Source organism: Argiope bruennichi, chromosome 4, assembly GCF_947563725.1.
Source record: "Argiope bruennichi chromosome 4, qqArgBrue1.1, whole genome shotgun sequence".
Lineage (NCBI taxonomy): Eukaryota > Metazoa > Arthropoda > Arachnida > Araneae > Araneidae > Argiope > Argiope bruennichi.
The window spans coordinates 94647205-94669087 of NC_079154.1; the positions used below are offsets into that span (position 1 = coordinate 94647205).

At 26.5% G+C, this 21883-nt stretch overlaps 1 protein-coding gene across 1 annotated transcript in view; it reads right to left on the minus strand.

Moving 5' to 3' along the window:
* Positions 1-17047: 17047 nt before the first annotated feature.
* Positions 17048-21883, minus strand: part of LOC129966932 (sorting nexin-13-like) — a 30307-nt gene continuing 25471 nt past the window's right edge. The window contains exons 21-25 of the mRNA XM_056081546.1: positions 20556-20744; positions 20244-20389; positions 18065-18133; positions 17864-17976; positions 17048-17737 (exon numbers count right to left, since the gene is read on the minus strand). Coding sequence (XP_055937521.1) covers positions 17478-17737; positions 17864-17976; positions 18065-18133; positions 20244-20389; positions 20556-20744 — 777 coding nt within the window. The 3' untranslated portion in view covers positions 17048-17477. The remainder of the gene's footprint in view (positions 17738-17863; positions 17977-18064; positions 18134-20243; positions 20390-20555; positions 20745-21883) is intronic.

The window sequence follows — 21883 nt, forward strand, 5'->3', positions numbered from 1 at the left end:
AATTACGAGGTCCGTCCCAAAATAAACCTAGTGTTGCTTTAAACGGGACGTTAATATAACTGAACTGAACTGAAATCGTATCAAGTTAGTATATATCTATTAAATTATTGTCGAAACGTACCAAGGGCATGTCTAATAACACCATATATTAACCATGTTTATGTTAACACCATAGCTTTAGATGTTAAATCTATGAACTGAATCTTACTTATCTAGCTCTCTTTGTTTTGCAATTGTGTTAATTTATATTCAAATAGGTAGACAGGCGAACTTCCTGTCAATAGATTTTACTCTAAATTTTATAGAAATCTGCAAATTTAGTGTAGAGACCGTATATTGAATTTCAACAGTCTAGTTGAGTTATCTTTGTCATAGACAGATATACGATCATTTCCAAAAATGTGTTTTTCGAACTCAGGCAGGTAAAACTTGGCGATTCGTCAAAATCTCGAATTCGAATTTTTTTTGTCAATTACTGTACTATTATACGAAAAAGAAATAAAGAAAAAGATGCTGCAAATGCTTATGACGATGATAGAATTTTTTGAGAAAATGGGCTTTTATTTTATCAACAATAACAACGCAGATAAGTTTCCAAATAAGATGAACTACCTGTAAGTTATTTTAAAATGTCAATTTTTCTATAATTAATTCGAAGGGATTTAATGATCCGAAAACTTTATCCTTCATTTCAATTATGCCGAAAATCTTTCCTAACATCCCTCTTAGTACATTCCAGTAAGAAAAAGATGATAATAGAGTTTCCGAACTTCTAAACTTTACACTCAGAAGAAGAAGAAGAAAAAACTTAAGAAGAGTAAAAATGACTAACCTAAGGGTAATCTAAAATTTAATTAAACTTTTTAACGAAACTCGGGTTAATTAAAATTGTTCGTGTAGTGTATGTCAGAATCGCCAAGACAGTTCATTTCTGACTTAATATGGAATCGTAATTCTGGAAAAACCAAAAATAATTGAATTAAATGGATAGTAACGTTTTTTTACAATTCTGTTTAATCATAAGATAAACAAAGTTTTAGAAAACATTCCTTTGATCCACATTTGATAATCAACAACTGGAAAATTAAAATCGTTAATATTTTTAATTATATCTTTCAGTCATGTAAACAATGAATTATATTCAATTTCCTAATTATAAGCATGTTACATAAATGTTCTTTTAAACATTTAAAGTTAACCATACGAATAATAATTAAATACAAATAACGAATGGAAAAAAAATAATATAATAATAATTCACACTTAATTTTTCACTATTTTTTGTGCCTTTGAATAAGAATCGTTAATTAAAATTTTCAAACCTTCACAGCATGTTTTTAATTTTTCAGCCACTATTCGGTAAATCGATATAAGTTAATGTAAGGAATTTAGAAAATTATTTGAAAAATTAATTTTATACGTACGTTTATAATTAATATTTTATTAAATGTTGAATTACTTAATTAAATTTCTTATTCTAAAGCGTTTCCTACTTCAATTGAAAAATACAGTGAGCAAATAATTTTATTAATGAATATTCAAAATTGAACTTTTCAATTTAAAATAAATATAAATTATGCATGCTTGTAATTTCTGAACAAAGTAGAATTAATATCAAAAGTATTGCAGGAATGCAGATCGTAGAATAAAAATGATTTACAGAAATAAAGTAATAATAAAGTGTATAAATATAAATGTTTGTGCTTATAATATACTTAAAGTCTCTCCCAGTTCAAATCCCAACCCGGCATAAAATAGTGAAAAATGCTAAATTGAAAAATATGAGATAAGAATTCTGAAAGAAATTGTCGAAAAGGATTAAAATAGATTTCATAAACGTCTAAAAGATACGGATATTTACAAACTACATTTCATGTCTTGAAGTTCATTTCGTCTTGATTTGTTTTTAAAATTCAATATAAATAAAATAAATTGCAGAATAATTATTATATATTTATTTATAATCAAAAAATATCAGATTAAATAACCAAACAGAATGCCAAATTTTCAATTTGTTTATTTATCAACCTAATGTTGAAACTTGCACTGTTTTAATGTGGCTAAATAATTGATTTCTTGAATTTTCTTGATTAATTTGGGTTTATTTTAGAATCTTATAATCTCGAAGCGTGTTCAGATGATAAGGAGAGCATCTAAAATGGCACACTAAATTTATATCGTACCAATTATAAGTATTCGCGGAAAAAGTACCTCCACTGGTTTGAAATACATTAGTTAAAATCCTAAACTAAAACACCAAACTTTTTTTCTCCGAAATAACTTGAAATTGCATATTTGGCTATTTGGTAAAGCGATTTTTTTTCTTTATTGAAAGCATATATTTTATAATTTTACGTCAGCTAGCGTGATTTACTAGCAATACGATGAGAGATAGACCTATAAGTATAGTTTATGATGACCTATTTCCAATTTAAAAAGAAAAAAAAAACCTTTTAATATTGTGGAGAAAACATTGCTTGACTCTTCCGGTCTAAAAATTCAAACAAAAACATAAAATTATCCGCTGGAAATGGAACGTTTTAATATTCCATTAAAGCATTAATATTAATCAAATACGATAAATATTTTTTTAAATATTAAATGAGAAAATTATTTCAATTTTTTTTAGTATCTTTAAAAAAACAAATTATTTTATAACAGAATAATAATATTTTTTATTTTATTATTTAGCTAAAAAGAATAACCTTTTTTAAAAATATAATAACCTTCAAAAAATCGAATTTATTGAATGTACAAAGGTGAGCTAATTAACTTTTCCGAAGTTAAAGAGTAATTTAATAGCTCTTTCGTATTGTTTTGAATTAATAATAGAAAAACACTCAAAGAATATCGATTGTAAGCATTAAAAAAAAAGGAGATAGTACACAATGGGGAATTTCTTTTTTTTTATTATTATAAGAAAAAAAAGTCTTTGTGAATTATACATTCTTTTTTCAATCAATGCACTGTAATCATTACAGCGTTCTTATCATTAGACCTAACAATGGCTAGAAATTTAATGATAAAGAAATTGAAGAGTAACTATAAAAATTCTCCTCATGAGTAAAAAAATAATGCATAATTAAAGGATAAAATAAATAAATATATGTACTTTTTTAAGACATTTTATTTTTAAAAAAATGAAAATACGAATGAATAAAAATTTACTACGGTACCTTTCTCCACAACTTTAGTTTTCAGACAATTAAATTTTATTTCTACAGACTTTGCCTACAGTTTAAAATTTAGTCTTTTAAAGACGAATTCAAAAAAAAAAAATATTTTCTCTGTAAATTATGAATTTTACGAAGAATCTTTCAGAGTCAGCCATAAAACTGTTTTCGCAATTACGACGTTGCTGAAGGTAATGTTCGTTAAAATGAAATGCCTAAAGATTTTAGCAGAAAAATATTTATACACCCGGAAAAATCCCTTTTCCCATTTTTATCCCATAATGACGGTGGTCACTTGGAAGTTTGTAAAAAAAAAAAAAAAAAAAAAAAAGACACGGTATGAAATTTAATAAAATAACACATAAAATGTAATTATTAACATTATATCGCAATTAATTTCTTACAAATACGTGGTTTCTGCAAAATATATCAATATATTTTTTTTTTTCGAAGCACTTTCCTAATGGTCTGTTTACTGTGATTTTTAGAAAATGCACATTTCAATTTAAAACTTTTACAGTTTTTGAAATTGCTAGCCTTTACAAAAAAGAATCCATCCCTTTTACTATTGTGCATTTGTAGATTAGTTTACAATATAATACGACCTAAAAGTTCATTGAATACGCGATATTACAAGTCGTGGAGGTGAAGTGTTGTTAACAGCAGCCTTCTAAGTAGATAAAGGACGAAGGCTTTGGAACCGGGGGATTTCCGAAGAATCGTTGACCTTATTCCACCGAAAAATCGTTGTGCAAGTGGGTCTGATGTACTTTAAATCCCCCGGGACTAAACGTCCTCCCGCTGGTGTGGTGCAGAAGTTTGGAGAGGGAGGTGCCAGCTCAGGTGTCATCCACATCAGCTGATCGTAGTTCAAAATTACGAAATCCGTAATAACCATAATTTTGCTTTAAAACAGGACGTTAATATAACTAAACTAAATTGAATTAAGTAAATAAAATAGCCTCTGTACCTGCAGCTTCGGAAGCATATAATTGCCCGTTTACGTATACAAGAAAAAACAAAATACACATATTATTATTTCATACAGTTTTCAATATTTTATATTAAAATGTTTAAAATGTTTTAGGACTCTCAATCCTAATTAATATTAGTTAATTAATTACTACTCTAATGTTTTTGGATAATATGCATTCTCAGCTTCATAGTTAGGTGCATATATAAATATGAAGTTAGGAGTTTCCATTCTAGAAGCATATATTTCCGCGTAGGATAAATTTTCAAAGTTGATACTGACAATTTTTAGCGACTGAATTTTAGTTTAATTAAAAATTTTAAGAGTCGTCAACCTAGAAAATTCTTTGGTCTGAGATACTTAACACTACATAGTGTCTGCAGAAGCTGCATTTTTTTCCTTGACTTATGCCTACTAATTATATTAGTTTCCTAGTTTTCGCCCTACTGAGAATCATTGTATGTGTACAGTATTCTTTATTGAAAACCGTTTCACGAGTTATTTAAATTAAAACATATAATATTTTCAAGAATTTTAATTTTTAAAAAATGGAATGAACATCTCTCCCAAAAATTATTAAAGCAATATATTACATTTCTTATATAGAAAAAATACCGGGCTTCAAAAATTTCATAATAATTCTAGGAAACATTAAAAGTTTAAACTCTTTACAACACAAGTTAAATTATGTGAACTATAGAGTTTATTATGATCTTTGTCAAAAACTAAAAAAAAAAAAAAAAAATCACTAACTAATTAGTCTTTTTTGCATAGTACCAGAATGTTGCAGCATAAATAGTAAAAATAGGTTGATTAACAAAGTTTTAAACAAAAGAAATCGCTAAAATATTATTTTAAATCTTCTTTCCTTAATAATCTATAAGAAATTACTTTTTCTAAAATAAATAAATAAATAAATAACTTATGCTTTTATAATGAATAAAATGTTTTTTAAATCTATTTATTATTAAAAATAATGCCAGATATAAGATAACTAATTTAATTATAATAGCTCAAGTAACAAATAACTGTTTAACTATTACAATTAAAATGCAAAAAATTGCAAATAATAATCAATGATTAATTTTAAAATTAAAAAATCAATTATTAGAGTTTAAAATAAAAAAAAATATTTCAAATAATCTGTCCTGGTTTGAGTAAATTAAAAAGTTTTAAAACCTTTTTAATATTGAAATTCGCAATTTTTTGCTCAACTCTTAGGCTATCTTTTTGAATTACCTCAAAAAGTTTGCTTATTATTGATTTTAATGCTTTGCGTTGATACTTTGTTTGTCTTTTTGCTTACCAAATTTTCGTCTAGTTCCTTTTCTTCCTACCGTTTTTTCTCTTTATATTCTTCAGATTTGGCTCATGAATTGCTGGCAATTAAAATCAATTGCTTTAACAGTTTAAAATTACTTATTCCTCTATTAGCTTGATTGCTTTCATAAGCAATTCTGTCGTTGTTTCTTATAGTACTTGCCATGAACAAGCCCGTTGTTATGAAAACAGCGATTTAAGCCGATAGGGTGCGTCTCTTGTTTTAGTGGTGCCATCTAGGACCAAGAGTACGACTTTGCCACTACATACGTCACAACTCTTTTTACGGGGAGGACTTCATTCATGCATTTCATTCACAGATCGTAATTTAGACCTGAATCAGAGAACGATCACCTCTGATCCAGTACCCACAGTGATATTACTCTCGACATAGGAGACTTTGTGACCAAAGCGCACTTTGTTTATACGCGCCAACCACTACATACGCAGGGAGTCTTCGGCTGGCGGGGTTCGAACTCGAATCCTAAAGGACGCGAATCCAACGTCCTACCAACCAGGCTATCCCTGCCCCTTGCAATGAGTGCTTATTTCTTTCATATTCTCTCATAGACAAATTTTATTGACCGAAAATTCTCTCCCAACATTCCCGTTGCCAAGAGAAAGAATCATTATTACCTTTAACAAACATATAGAAAAGTTTCGAGTTAAAGCAGCTTGAACCAAAACTGATTCATTCCATCTGAAGTGAAAAGCGATGTTTCCAAAACTTTGGTTAGGGTTGCTGTAAGCAACATTCAAGAGTTTATCACTCTTTTAATCATTGTTAAATTTCGAAAAGTTGCCATGCTCTTGAGAGAAAGGTGTACCTAATTGATGTTGCTATGATCGTTTTGGCGGCAATAAATTTCAGATATAGACAAATGAGAGTGCAAAATCGCTATTCACTCGCAATCTTTCCTTGAAATGCTCTTGTCCGTAATTTTCCTTGAATTTTAGGTTTTTTTTTACGAATTCCTTGACTTTTCCCAGATTGATAAAATTCACTATCATTTCCCCTTTCTACCGCCACCTTGTATTACCTTGATTTACAATGACACATAGGCATCAGATTACCAACAGCTTTCTATTACATAAATTTCGTAATTCAAAGTACACTTAAATATAACCATATATTTTTGAGAAAACATTTTTAATATCCTACATCCATTTTTATCTTTGGACAAGCATTATTTTAAAATTTTCTTAAGTGTTTAGTAAAATATTAGTTTCAATTATATGCACTAGATTTTGAATAAACTTGTTAAACGAAATAAATTTTTATTCAGTAAGACCTAGATAAAACACAATCTTTAAAAAAATACATCTAATATACCAAAAGAGAGCATTAAAAATTTGAAAGTGCTAAAATGGTAAAACAAAATTAAATCCAATATATATTTAAATCGAATTTAAACTTATTTCCTGATCTAATTCCAGCTTTTTTATTTAATTATGGCTTCATGAGCTCTGTAAAACTACTCAAATCGGCAAGTTCTCACACTCCGAGTAAAGGGATAAAAATCTAAGCGAATACTTTTAAAAGATACCTAAAATTCCCTTTCCTAAATCGGCAGGTGTAAAGAAATCCCTATCAGAATTTCATTTATATAATCACTGGGGATAAGTATTTCGGTCTCCTCTGCTCTTGTCTCGCTTATGAGCGGACGTCAGTTCTTCCTCGTTTCTTGTACATAAATTATGCCTACCGGGATGAAATAAAGCGAAGTTTAAACAATTGAAAAGTGTTCTTTTTTCGGCCACGAAACTGATTAATATATATATATATATATATATAATATAAAATTTGAAAAGGAAGTATTTAAGGGTAAATTCCTGCGCTTGCTCGTGTTTCAAAAGGTACTTATACTAAGAAATATAAGCAGAAGTTCCAGAAGAAAACTTCTTTAACTTTTGTAGTCGTACGTGTGAAATAGATGTAATTAAACATTGAATAATAAGCTTTATATTTAAACAAAAAAAAATCGCTGCAAATGGTGTTTAAATTCATTTTGAAAAATTTATTAAAATTAGAGAAATAGTCTTGATGGTATAAGTTTGGTATTATGCAAAAGTATTTCTTTTATGGCGTTACAATAATTTTTGTGTGATGGTATGCTCCTAAATGACGTAAAATCGTTTCACTTCCATTTCACCCCTTTATAAAAGTCAATCCTTTCCAACAGCACAGTTAGTTAATCTTGTCGTTACTAAGGAAAATAAGCCACATATTTCGTTCGAATCAGTCGAAGGGTGTGGAAAGTTATAAAGAGACAATTGTTAAGTAATTGATATATTGAGTAAAAAGTTACGGGTATATATATTAAATTAGGGAGAGAGATCACCCTTACTATGCAATTTCCAGTAACACATACTAATACAACACGCCACTTTTAACCGCAATGCATGAGAATATATTATGTTATACTTAAAAATACCGTTTATATTGAGAATGACAAATCATGGGATGCAAAATCAGTAATATGCAAAAATGCAGATTTTAAGTAGTATCGCGTATAAAATCTGTAAGTGGCAATGCATTCATTTGTATTTAAGTGATTCACGTGAAAAGGTTTTTGATGTGATTATGGCAGCAGGACGAGAAATAACCGATTTTGAACGTGGAATGATAGTTGTAATGTCTCATGCTTTTAGCTCCATTCCGGAAATTGTTAGGGAATTTAACATTCCGAGATTCACAATGCCAAGAGTGTGCTGAGAATACCTAATCTCGGGCATATCCTTCCGCCATGGATAAAGCTTCAGCCGACCGCATGCACTTAATGACAGAGAGCAACGACGTGTACGTAGAATTTACAGTGTTAACTGACAAACAACACTGCATGAAATATTCGCAGTGGGGTGTATGACGTTAGGGCACTGTGGCGAAATTTGACTTTAATGGGCTATGGAAGCTGAAGACCGACTCGAGTGCCTTTACTAGCCGAATGACATCGCCTCTCCTGGGCTCGTACCTATATTCTAGATGACTGGGAAACCGAGGCTTGCTCGATGCACCACGATTTCAATTCGTAAGAGCAGATGGTAGAGTTCGAGTGTGGCGCAGATTTCAGGAAACCACGGATTCAAGTTGTCAACAAGGCAATGTGCAAACTGGTGGTGGTTCCATAGGGTATGGACTGGGTTCTCTGGTCCAACTGAATCGACCATTGACTGGAAATGAGTATGTACAGCTTCTTGGACACCCCTTCGTGTGCCTAAACAATGATAGAATTTTTATGAATGACAATGTATCATAATTGTTCGCAATTTGTTTGAAAAGCATTCTGGGCACTTTCATGGAATGATTTGACCACCTAGACCGCCCCACAAGAATCGCATCGAGAGGACATTTTGTGCATAAAACACTTTCGTAATTATGGACGTCTATTGAGGCAGAATGGCTTGATATTTCTGTAGGGGACTTTCAATGACTTGTTAAGCCCATACCATGCCGAGTTGCTGTACTTCGACAGGCAAAAGGAGCTCCGATACATTATTAGGAGGTATCCCATAGTTTTCTCATCTCAGTGTAAAGTTACATGAAATATAAGTACAATTCTGCTGGATTAAATATTATTCGACAGTTGTACCCATAATTGGAGAATGCAAAATATCTTGATTGTATTGGGTATCTCATACTGCACATATTCTTTGTTTCCTACAGAAGAAGAAGAGTTTTGTTATATTCACAATCTCCTAGCATCAGATGACAACTACATGTGTGTATGTGTTAGGAATATGTAAATAAAGTCTATATAATCTTTCGCCCTTCTCTCTTTATAATGCTTGGAACAAAGATATTTTAATTCTAGCCAACTTTTATATAAATAGTGTATGCACAAATAAGTTCTTACAAAAAATGGTAGAGCTTTTTTTAAAACTTGATATGTCTATTATAATTTTTTTAGGTTAAATCATAAAGCCATTTAACTACAGAAAATTTATAAAAATTATCAATTTTTACTTATTAAGATATTAAAAATTTTAGGTGAAATGTTTACTTTCATTATTAATACTATGACTTCCTGCTTGTGATTGTTGAATGGCTTACAACATGAATTCCTTTAATTACATAATTTACCATTTCTGTTTATTTGAAAAAAAAAAAAATCTTACATATGTTATTAGCAATGCCTGAAAGAAATCTTATATAATATAAAATTATAAAATGGTAAAAAAATTAAAAACTAAAGTAAACCAATATTAAATATGTGATATGTATATTATATCGCAAAAAACATATTAAGTAGGAATCTGATTCTTTTATCAAATTGTTTACATAGATAGTAGGATAAAAAGAAACAAAACACATAATAAATAATATCTCAAAACTATTACAGTGAAGTATTTATTGCACATTTCAGTATTCTATATATTTAATTACAATGGAAATGAATAACATTATGGCACTAGAAAAGAATCATAAAACAATTCCTCCCAACTTCTGCATGCCTTTCGGAATACTATTTGGTCCCCCAAAGCAGCTATTATTTAAAAAAAAAATTTGCTATATATTTATTATATGAAAACTCCTGCTTTTTATCCTTTACAACAAATGAATGCCATATACAAAGAGAACAAACTTCTTATGAGATTCATTGCAGAAACGGCAATTAAAATTTATATAGCAGAATGTTGGGATAAAATCTAAATTATGGATGTATTTAAAATTAATCAAGTAACATTTTGCAAAATGTTTATTAGGATGATTTAAATGCAGTTTAATAAGTTTTCATATACTATAATCACTTGAATATAAAATTTTGAGTTTTACAACTTTTTAATACAATCTCATCTAACCAAGCACAACACGGAATAAATTTATAGCATAGTTAAATATTTAAAAAATAATCCAGAAACATGAATTTAAACTTAATAGTACAACGTCAATTTAGGCATTTAAAAAAAAAATACAGACGCAAAATATTCTACTCAATAACAAAAGATGTTATAATTCTTTTAGATGCATCAAAAATCACAGAGATAAAATCATACATAAACAAAAGAACAACACAATTTTAACATAACAATTTTTGTTCTTTGAGATAGTTAAAAGAAAGTTAAACATACATGTTTCTCAATATAATATCACTTAACATGATGTGCATAGTTCAACATGTGCAATCTTTGTATTTAGTGTACACATAAATAAAATAAAAAAACTCACCTAATATAAAAAAGTAACACTATTAATTATAAATAACATAAAAACAAAAATTTATTTTTTTAGTGAACTACTTTTACCAACTGAACAATTGAAATATAAAAATCTACATGTTTTACATTTTAAAAACCAAGTCATAATTAATGAAGAAAGTACGAGATATTTTAACTATAACTATCACTGCAAGGATTTTTGCCAATATCCCTTTATTTTATTTTTAAAAAATAAATGAGAGGCCCATTTTGAGACTTAACTCTGTATAATTAACAATTCTTTTTTTAAAGACAGTATGTTACTTACTACTAAACGAAAATGATTGACATACATTTTGCATCTCAAGAGACACTTTTTCGAAATACAATTAATAAACAACTGACATCAAACATTTAAGTTTCTGACAACATACTACAGCACCTTTTATGAAAGACCTGAATCAATTGCAAAAGAATAATTTTTACTATCAATAAAGTATGCCTTGATTAGTCAACATAATTAAGGCCATAAGAATTAAAAATTATCTCTGACAAAAATTAGAAAATAACTTTCAAATGAAATTATTATTAGTAATAATAAAGGATTCTATTTCCTCTTGAAAAATCTTTTGAAAGAAATTAATAATAACTTATAAAGATCCAACTGACTAGAGACACAGAAATATTGCTTTATTTTTAAAACTAAGCCACAAAAAAAAAAAAAAAAAAGTAATAACTTTGGAATAAATATATTGAGTATACTGAAGTATAAATGCTTTAAATACATGAATGGAATCCAAAATTAACATGAAAAAGAGAAACCATATTTTGAGATAAAGAATTTCTGTATTACAATATATGAAGACATAAAGCACAGGAAACAACTGCAGCAAAAAAAAAAACTGATGCAGATAACAAAAAATCTACCCCCCCCCAAAAAAAAGGAATTAAACAGAACATTTTGTATTTAGTTTTCTGCAAGATATTTTTTAACAAAAAAAAAAAAAAAAAAAAATTAAGCCAAATTAATTTAACTATAAAGTAATTATAAGAAAAAAATGACAGCCTGAAGGCACTTTTAATTTGGGATGATAAGATTTTGATGGAACTTAGATAATTTATGCTTTGGATGCAAATGAGTAGTAAATAATTTTAATGAAGACATTTTTTAATAAATTTTAGAATTTAATTGTTTAGTATTTTTAGGACAATTTATTTTTTTGCAAATAAATAATTTTACCTGGATAGGGTAAGAGCTATACATGATAAATGTATTGGTTCAAATGAAAAGTTTGCAAAATTTTAACCTTCTCTATATAGTCATCGATTTTCTAGACAAGACAAAAAAAAAAAAAAAAAAAAAACTCTTTTTAAAAATATTATAGCAATACATAAAATATAAATTAAATATATAATAAATTTATCTTGAATAATAGTTAAAATTAAGCTGTCAGTTTAATTAAATAACACATATTGAATGACCATCTAGATAGTAAAATAAATGCCAGTAAGTGCAAAAACAAATTTGTTCCCAAAATTTAAAAAAAAGATAATATGCAAAAATATTTTATACAGAACAATGTGCAAACTAATATTTTTTATATAAAACCATAATTAAAAATTAAAAACAAAACTGTAAAATTTGTTCAGTTAAGCATGTATATATAGATACACAAACATAAAACTTATAATCTTTAAATTAAAAAAAATGCATCAAATTAAATACTTTTCAGGAACAATTCATGGCAGCAGTTTTTGCACTAGCTTTAAATTAATTTCATACAATTCCATTAAAAAAAATAAGACTTGCCTCCTTTAAAGCATTCCTTATTGAAAATTCAATTCAGGAACTTATATTTATACAAAATTTGGAAGAAAAAAATGACAATTATTACATTTTTATAAGATAAATTTCGATATTATTTACATAATCTAATGGATATTAAAAATCACATCAATATGATGGATATAAACAATTGCATGTGAAAAAATAGTGATCAACTATGAATAAACTGATGAGTAATTTAAATAGAAACATTATGTCTGTTTCGTTAATACAAATTGTAACCATAGTGTTCATAACTATGCCTAATAAGAAAATATAATGTAATTAGAGCCATAGTGTCTGCATCAAATGGACAAGTTACCTGCTTTATTTGACAACAATTATTCAAACTCGTAATAGAAAAACATTTAATTAAAGAAATCGTCAATTTCTTCTTCCAACTATTTCAAGTACTATGTATAAATAAATTCTGTTAACTGCAATAAAAATGTTAAATTCTTAGGTCTTTTTATAACAAATCTCTTTATATATTATCAAAATAATTAGAAATGGAAACTTTTTAATTCCAACTATACCATTATATAATATACATTAATTTTCCCCCTACGTTTACAAATCTCCAAAACCCTGATAAGAAAGGTGGCATTATGAAAATCTGATAAAAATATTTTTGAAAAAAGTATCTAAAATTACAAAAAGACAAATTAAGTTGTAGTAATCAATATAATAAATAATCAATAAAATAACTTTAATACTCAATAGTCTACAATTAGAATATTAAAATTAGCCATCTTCATTAATAAAGCTTTACAATGAGAATCTAGATGGCACACCGAACATTTGAATTTCTCTTATTAGCAAATCAGGAAACTTGTCCGAGATATTCAATCTTTTGGTTTTATGCTCATTTCTTATTTAAAAGATAAAGATTAAGGAAATTTCTCTAACATTAATTTAATGGATTTAAATAATATGAAATGTCCTGAGAGATATTACTGTATACCCAATGGATGTCAAAATACAAATAAAAGGATATTTGAATTTTTACATCCATAAAATATAAATAACAATTATGTTTTATAAAAAAATATTTTCATAGTATAAAGTAACTATTTTCACAGATGGAACATGATATAATCAGCTTATTATTAAAATCACACCATATTTCAACAAATTTAATAAATATGCCCAAAGAACATTTTGTACCATACATACAAAGGTTAAATAGTGCAAATATATATTGATTGGCAAATTTTTTTTAAATAAAAGGTGGAGAAAATGCTTTTTGAGAAATGAATAACTTAGCATCACATCAAAGCTTAAAAATTTAAGAACATTGGAATTCAAATTATAAAGAAAATATTAACTGCCAATGAAATTCTATCCAGTTACTTTCAATTTTAAATTGCTTTTCTATACCTTTGAAAAAGAAACGGATTAATTACTCTAAAAGCAAAACTGGGGGAAAAAAAAACAATTTATTTTTAAAATGTGAAAGTTTTTTCAGCCCCTCCTCTTTATGCAAAAACCCCCCCCCTAATTTTTACATTCTAACTGGGGGGGGGGGAACCTTCAAGATTTATTTTTTACACTTGTTTAAAGAGGAGTTTGAACAGATTCATGCAAGTAACAAACACCAATTTTAGGATGATCAAAACATATATTATATATATATATATATGTATATAATTTTGAAATCATACACATATATATATATGATTTTGATTAATTTTCACTGAAAGTTAACATTTATTTGCTTAGATTTTTTTATACAGTTTGTATAAAAAAAAAAAAAAAACTGCAAATTGCAAACACACATATTTAAAAATAAAAACCAATTAAATTTGTAATTTTACACATATGTGGAATGTTTTTATTTCATTTCATGAAAAAAATTAAGTACTTTTACATTTTTCATAGAAATGAAAAATCACATTTTAATTCATTATTCACTGAAAATAGCTATGATGCAAGTTATAATTGTTAAGAGAAGCTATCTAAACTGAATAAAAATTCTAAAAGCTAAAATATCTATTATCTATTACTTTCAATGAAGAAGAATGTATAGGAAATAAAAATATGATGCAAAAATGATAGAAAGTCATCACAAATTGAAAATATGGAATATAATTTCATATCTTTCAAAGTAATATAACTATGGCTTCAATACAGCAAGCATTAAATTTTAAAACAGTTATAGAGCACCTAAATAACACCATATTTATAAAGTTTTTCAACATTCATAAAGTAAGAGAGTAACCAGATGCCAAGGCAAACCATTTTTTTAGACATAAACAACAATGTACAGATAATTAATATTTTTAAAGATATTTTTCTTGATGTAAAAAAAGATTAACTTAATATCACAGATAGAGGAAATATAAACATTTACACTTTTATGAAATTGCTGCTCATTGTAAATCAAATTACTTCTTGAAATAAAATCTTCCCCTTCAGAAAAAAAAGTACATACTATAAAAAAAAAAAAAAAAAAAAAAAAAAAAAAAGCACTTCTATGTAATCCTGCAACATTTAAAAGCCTCAAAACATACACAAACTAAATTTCTACCTAATTTCTTTTATCTATCATATGTAATGTAACTTTTAAGAATGTGCTTCTTTACACACTTTCTTTAAAACATTCAACTGGAATACGAAAAACATAACTTTGAATTTCACACAGCATGCATTTGACAATACAAAATCAATAAGAGTGAAATACATAACACTGAAATATCTGACTTACAGATTGGATATGTTCATTATTCTAATCTAAATCAAGTACTAGTAAACATATACTAGAACAGCAGTCAGCAGAAATATGTATCTGTACATGCTATTGAAAGTACAAACATCTCACCTATTTTAGCTGATAATAACAAAAGCAATAAACTGAACAGCAGCTAATTTATCTGTAGTTTGTCAGTTAATAGAAAAGTGATTTTGAAATATGGTTTCTTTTTCAGACTATTTTCAAATTAATGTATCAAAAATTTGAGGGGAAAAAAAAACCCCATGAAATTCAAAGATATAGCTCCATTTTCTAACTGGTCTAAAAAAACAAAGGGTTGATAACAGAATCACTAGTAAAATAACAAATAACCAACAAGAAAAAAATCTTTTACTAAATCAAATTTTAGACAACATTTGGTTTATTGGGACATTAAACTATACTGCTGAGATAATCATTAATAGCCAATCAAAAATTCCATACTAAAATACATAAGAATCCACGTGATGAAAAAACTTTTGATTTTCTTTGGTATTAGGATAAGAATTTTTTTTAAATATATATATTGCAGTCTAAACACATTTTCTTACATTTAACAGTATAAAAAAAAACTAAGTGTATAACTTAATTCAGTTAAAAACAAAGCAAAGTTATGCAATATGATTAACAATAAAAACAGTTATGGCTATACAAATGACTGAATGACTGCAATTTTTGCAAGAAAGCCTTCAAGTAAATTATCACAAAATTTATGAAATTAGATAAGTAAAGCACACCACTTTCTTGCCAAAATACAAATTTCAACTATTTACATATCAATAGGTTAGAATATTTACCTTTTCAGGAATTTTAAAGAACAATGGCTCTAAAAACCTTGCAATTAATAATTTTAATTGATATAGATTATTTCTTTCTAGGACATATTTAAACTCAACTAAAAAAGTTTATAATACAAGTAAATAAAAAAAAACAGATAAAAAATTCGAATTCTACAAATAAATGTGAAAATAATTAACAAAATGAATAAATTGAGTTAGCATGATGAAAATTCAACAGAAAAAAATCATATCTCAAATTAACTAATAATTTATCTTTGTCTTCATTATCGAAGATGAACAGAACAGTTTCAAATGATTAAATGCACAAAAGTTGTATTATTTATAGGAAAGCTTTAGACTACTCATTTATAAGATGTGAATTTTCAAATGAATTACTATTTACAGTACATTATATTTCAATACAAATATGCTTAAATTATCAGAATAGTTTTTCAGTTGAAACAAGTTTATTACTTTCATGAAATTCTAGTAACAAACTAATGTCAGCAAAATGCAAGCAGCAGAATTCACATAAACATATATATTGCTTATCCAACGAAGAAAAAAAAATGCAGAAAATAAAAAAATGAAAAAAAAAAAAAATATTTTGAAAAAATAAATAATAAGAGCAAATTATTTTTCTTAAAAGCACTTAATTTTTATTTTATAATTATGACAGAATTTTTAAATATACAGTTAAAATATATTTTATCTAATAAAAAATTAATTTACTAGATGAAATATATTTGTCTATCCATTCAATTAAATTACTAATAACAAATGAATAGGCAATTTGTATTTTAAATTATTTTTTGATGCTTTTTGTTATGGATATGATGTAGATTGTTGCATCCAATCTACATCATACACATAACAAAGATAAATGATTTATCCTTTCTTTAATAATGATATGGCTATTCTACAACTTTAATTTTTCATAAAGCAACAAATAAATAAGATTTATAAATAAAAAAAACTGTATTATTCTTCAATTTTAACAAATAAATGCTACAGTTAAACTACATAAGTAAGGATTTAAAAAAAAAAAAAAATGAAATAGGCACACTACTTTGAGGTTATATAAAGAAAATATAACAAATGCCTTAACAAATATATACTAAATTCTTGAGTTTAATTCTACACTTTTTAACGTTATTTCTATCTATCTATTCACTTATCAATTTAAAATTCTATTTGAAGAATGTCTCTTAATGTTACTTTATGACACAGCCAGATATTAAAATCAAAACACCTTTTTATCAGAAATTTGTGAAAATTAATAATGGTGGAAAACATTTATTTGAAGTTTTCTTTAGCAAATGAGGATTATGCATGAAGTGAATATATAAATAACTTAATATATGAACACAAAAGTAACTATTCCTTCTCAGGCTGCACAATTAATTAAATTCAAATCAAGTATTTTAGAGTCATTGCTCTAGACTATAACACATACATAAAATCTGCAAATGTAACAGTTTTAATATACATTATATACATTAAACATGTATTGATTTACTTAATACTGATCTGTATTTTGTCACCTAACTGATAAATTTTTTCTTTCTATGACTGGACTAACTTGCAAGTGTTCTGCTGAATCAAATATGCTTTGTGGAGACCTGCAATGCAATCTTCGAATAATTGTTTGCAAATTATTCCTAGGGAACAAAATTTCAAGTATTCCCTCTAAAATTACATAGGAAAATCTCCGGTTTAATTCAGGACGTTGAAACATTTCAAACACGCATAAGATTCCTTTACGAGTAGTCTCGCTACCTATTACATGTTTCAGTTCATCTAAAAAAAAAAAAAAAAAAAAAACATAACCTTTTGACTTTTTAATTACAATAATTATATTAATTATAATAATTATTTGGCATCTTAATTCTTCACAATTATGCAACAGATACAAATGAACTATACCTGGTATTGAACACAACATGAGCAACTTAGCAGCTACTCTTGTTCTCATTTTTGTTTTGATTTCTCTGTCTGGTGTAGGTACTGCAGGTGATCCGTTTGGCCACAACGCCTCCCTAACAAGGTTATGAAAAATAGACATTTCAAATATATCAAATATATATAATTTTAATTACACACAATTAAATTTACAAAAGTGTTTACCTAAATGCTTTTATGTATTCAGCCATTTGTTCTGCAGATGTACTCTTCTGCACAAAATCAATAATTTTCCTAAAGTAAAATATAATACAAATTACACAAAAAATTATTGTAAAATACATTTTTTACAGGGAAAAATGTTTAACAGCTAATAAGAGTCAATAATGTTTACAAAAAGAGTATTTAAGGACATATTTTCTTTGTTTCAATAAAATGCATGAACTTGGTACATACACCCAAATGAATTTAAAAGGGAAATTTTCCTTATATTTCACTGAAAAGTTCAGTTTAAGCAAGCCACTATATATGGGAAAGACATTCAGAATGAAAAATTCATTGCTTCATCATATTTCAATTTCCAAAAGAAAGATATTGCAATTATGCTGAGTCTGGACTGACATACTCGAAAGTATACACTTTAAAGTATAATATCAGTCACTCTTTTATATCATAATTTAATAATATTAAAATCTTTCTGTCAAATTTTAAAAATATTATTCCTCACTTAAGAAGTAAAAGAATACTGAAGAATTGCTTCCTGATTACAAATAATAAGAGTTTTTGCTATGTAAAAAGTTGAGTTTTTTAAAATCCTGATTGTTAAAATTATATAATTATTCCATAACACCATGATTTAGGATTAAAGATAGAAAAATTAAATTATTAATTGTTGAAAGTCATTTGAAATCAATACAGAAAGAAAATTTAATTCCTTTATGATTATTTTTTAAACTTATTATTTTTTAAAAACATATTTTTTTAAACATATGTTTGGTTTAAAGTAGAATAAAAATATAAAAAAAATTAAAATGCCCATTTGTAAGAAATTTATCTGATTCAAAGTGACTTTATAAAATTAAATTGCATTAATCAAATAAAATTTTTGCCTGTCTCTAGTTAATTTCTCATATAACTGACAAATTCAGATTCATAAATTATCTGCTAATTAAAAATCTGAATTGAAATCAGAATATGAGAAAATTCAAATGTACCCATCTAATGTGACACTGGAAAAAAAGGGGCTTATCTTTCAAATGCATATTGTGCATGAGCATAATTATTTCATCTATCAAATACCATATATAAATGTCTTTGACAAATGTTTTCTGTTTAGCCAGAGACAACATAACTACATTTCCATTACAGTTTATTATCTTACAATTATTTATACATAGTACATATTTCTCATTAGTGACACTAAAAATTGCTGCTTTTGGCAACGATTACAGCAATTGATAGATCACCTGATTATGTTTTCCAAATGTAAATAATATAATTTCAGACTTTTTCTATGAGTTAAATATGAATTCCATCCAAGAAATTAAACATTATTGAAAGAAGGAAAGGAAAATTAATATGCAAATGAATTAATGAAGGAAGTTTTGAAAGACATTCGGAAAATAACATGTTTCAAGATTTTCAATCTGCTTGCATAATGCTGTTTATGAAAAGGTACTGTGATCACAAATATAATCCTTATGAGAAAGCTCAATTTTTTGTAGTTTACATGACTATGTTAATTTTTTAAATGTAAGTTGTTTTAGAAAAATCTTAGGCATTTGAACACATTGATGATTTTCTAGATATTCTTAAATATCTTTTTTCTGTACTTTGATCATTTCAATTGATCATTGATTTCTTCTTTTCTAAATATTTTAAAAAATAAAAGAAGGAAAAAGAAAAAGAAAAAAAAATGTATCCTAAAAACGTTTTTTCCCCCTGAGATATTAAAGGCCCCAAAGGCAAAATTATAAGCTCAATCATCATACATTTATATTTAAAACAATAACTGTGTGATAACACCTTCATAGCAGAAAGCACAATGGGCAAGATTTGTGCAAAAAAACTTGGAAAAATTGCTTAGCAATTTGCAAATATTAACATTTAGTCAGGCAAACATTAGCAAATAAGAGTGCATATGCACCTAGTTAGTATGTTCTTCATTAAATTTGCATTATTTGGTTCACATATTTCGTACTCAAATTTCATTATAGATAAATTTTTGCAAGATTTTAACTCTTTAGATTTAATAAAATTACTGGTTAAAATACTTTTAGAAGTGACTCATATTAGAGAAATTTTCATATATATATTATTTTCATGTAACAATTCTAGATGAAATTAAAATAAAGATGAGCAGAGAAAATCAATTTCCAATAACACGGACAAAAAAGAAACATACCGATTTATTGCATCACCATAAGTAGCATTTATAATTTGCCTCAAAAGTATAACTATTCTTTTTCTGAACCACTGGTCTTTACTTTTTAAATCAAATACTTCATCCATCAACAGTAACAAAATGCGAAGTGGGATGTTATCATCACCCTAAAAAAAATTAAATCACTTCATTTTATTAAATATATATATATATATATATATATATATATATTGTAGTTGAAAAAAAAAAAAAGATTTCAACTCGCAAACAACTTTAGATTTTTCATTTGTCAAATAGTAAAGAAAATATATTAAAGAAAACAACATTTTCTACCTCTATATCTAGACCAGCTGCCACTTTACAGCTTTCAGGAGAGGTTTGGTTAATCGGAGAAGTGCTACGGCTCCCTAAGACCTTCACAATACCATCTTTTAGTCCATCTATAAAGCTGTCAGGTACTGTTTTAACCATATTTCCAACAGACTTCATTGATGAACATAAAGGATTTACAAATGCATCAACCTTAATATGAAATAAAATTATAGCATTAATGCCTATTTTACATAAACATGAATAACAATTTAAAATGTGGAAAAGAAATTCATACAAAATTTCAATGAATGCCAAATTGAAAGGTAATAAAAAAACTAAATAACATAATAAACAAAAAGTTAAGATAAATTAATGCCATGGACACTTTCACCATCACACCATGCTCCAAGATCAATGTCACATCAATGTGAAGAAATTCAAATATTTATATGAGATTTAAAATCTACTAGGCTAATATACATGGTATATATATATATATATATATATATATATATATAATTTGAGGAATTGGATTTTAAATCCCTGTTCTAAGCCAGGATTTTATCAAATTTAACATGGTCTCCAGATAAAAAAAAGCACATGTTTAAGAAATTAAAAAAGAGCATGCTTCATGATCATGGAAATACATAAGTTAAGAAATGTAAGATTTATGGCTTTGTATTATATGTATATAAATATATATCAATGCCTTATATAATAGAAGAGGAAAAATTATAATAATACTAACGAAAAATCTAGTCTGGTAATCTAGAAATTACTTTTAGAAAAATGTTGAATATCTAGACTTTTTTAAAATTACAATCACTTTAAGACAAAGAAAAAATTACAACAGATTAACTTTTTTCAAAAAGTTCTTTACCCCTGCTCATTAAAAGATAATTGCTACATTTTTTTTTTTTTTTTTTGCCCCATTTGCCAAAATGTCAAAGTATGATTCATCTAATAGCTTTTAGTAATCAATAGAATGCTTAAGCACTAATGATGATTAAAAATATTAAAAGAGCAAAGATCAGATGAATATATAATTAGAGAATTAAGGACTTTTAAAAACTCTTTTAATCAACAATTTATATTATATATATATATATATATATATATATATATATATATATATATATATAATTATTATTCTAACTAAAGTAAATTATAATTTAAATATTATTAAATGCTTTTATATAATACATAATTATTTATTCCAGAAAATGGATGAATGGGTCAAATTTAAATATACAAAGTTTAAATTTATAAATTAAAGAAAATATAAATTTCTCCACAAAAGAAAATTATTCAATATTATAAAGATTCCAAAATTCTTGAGATAATATTTA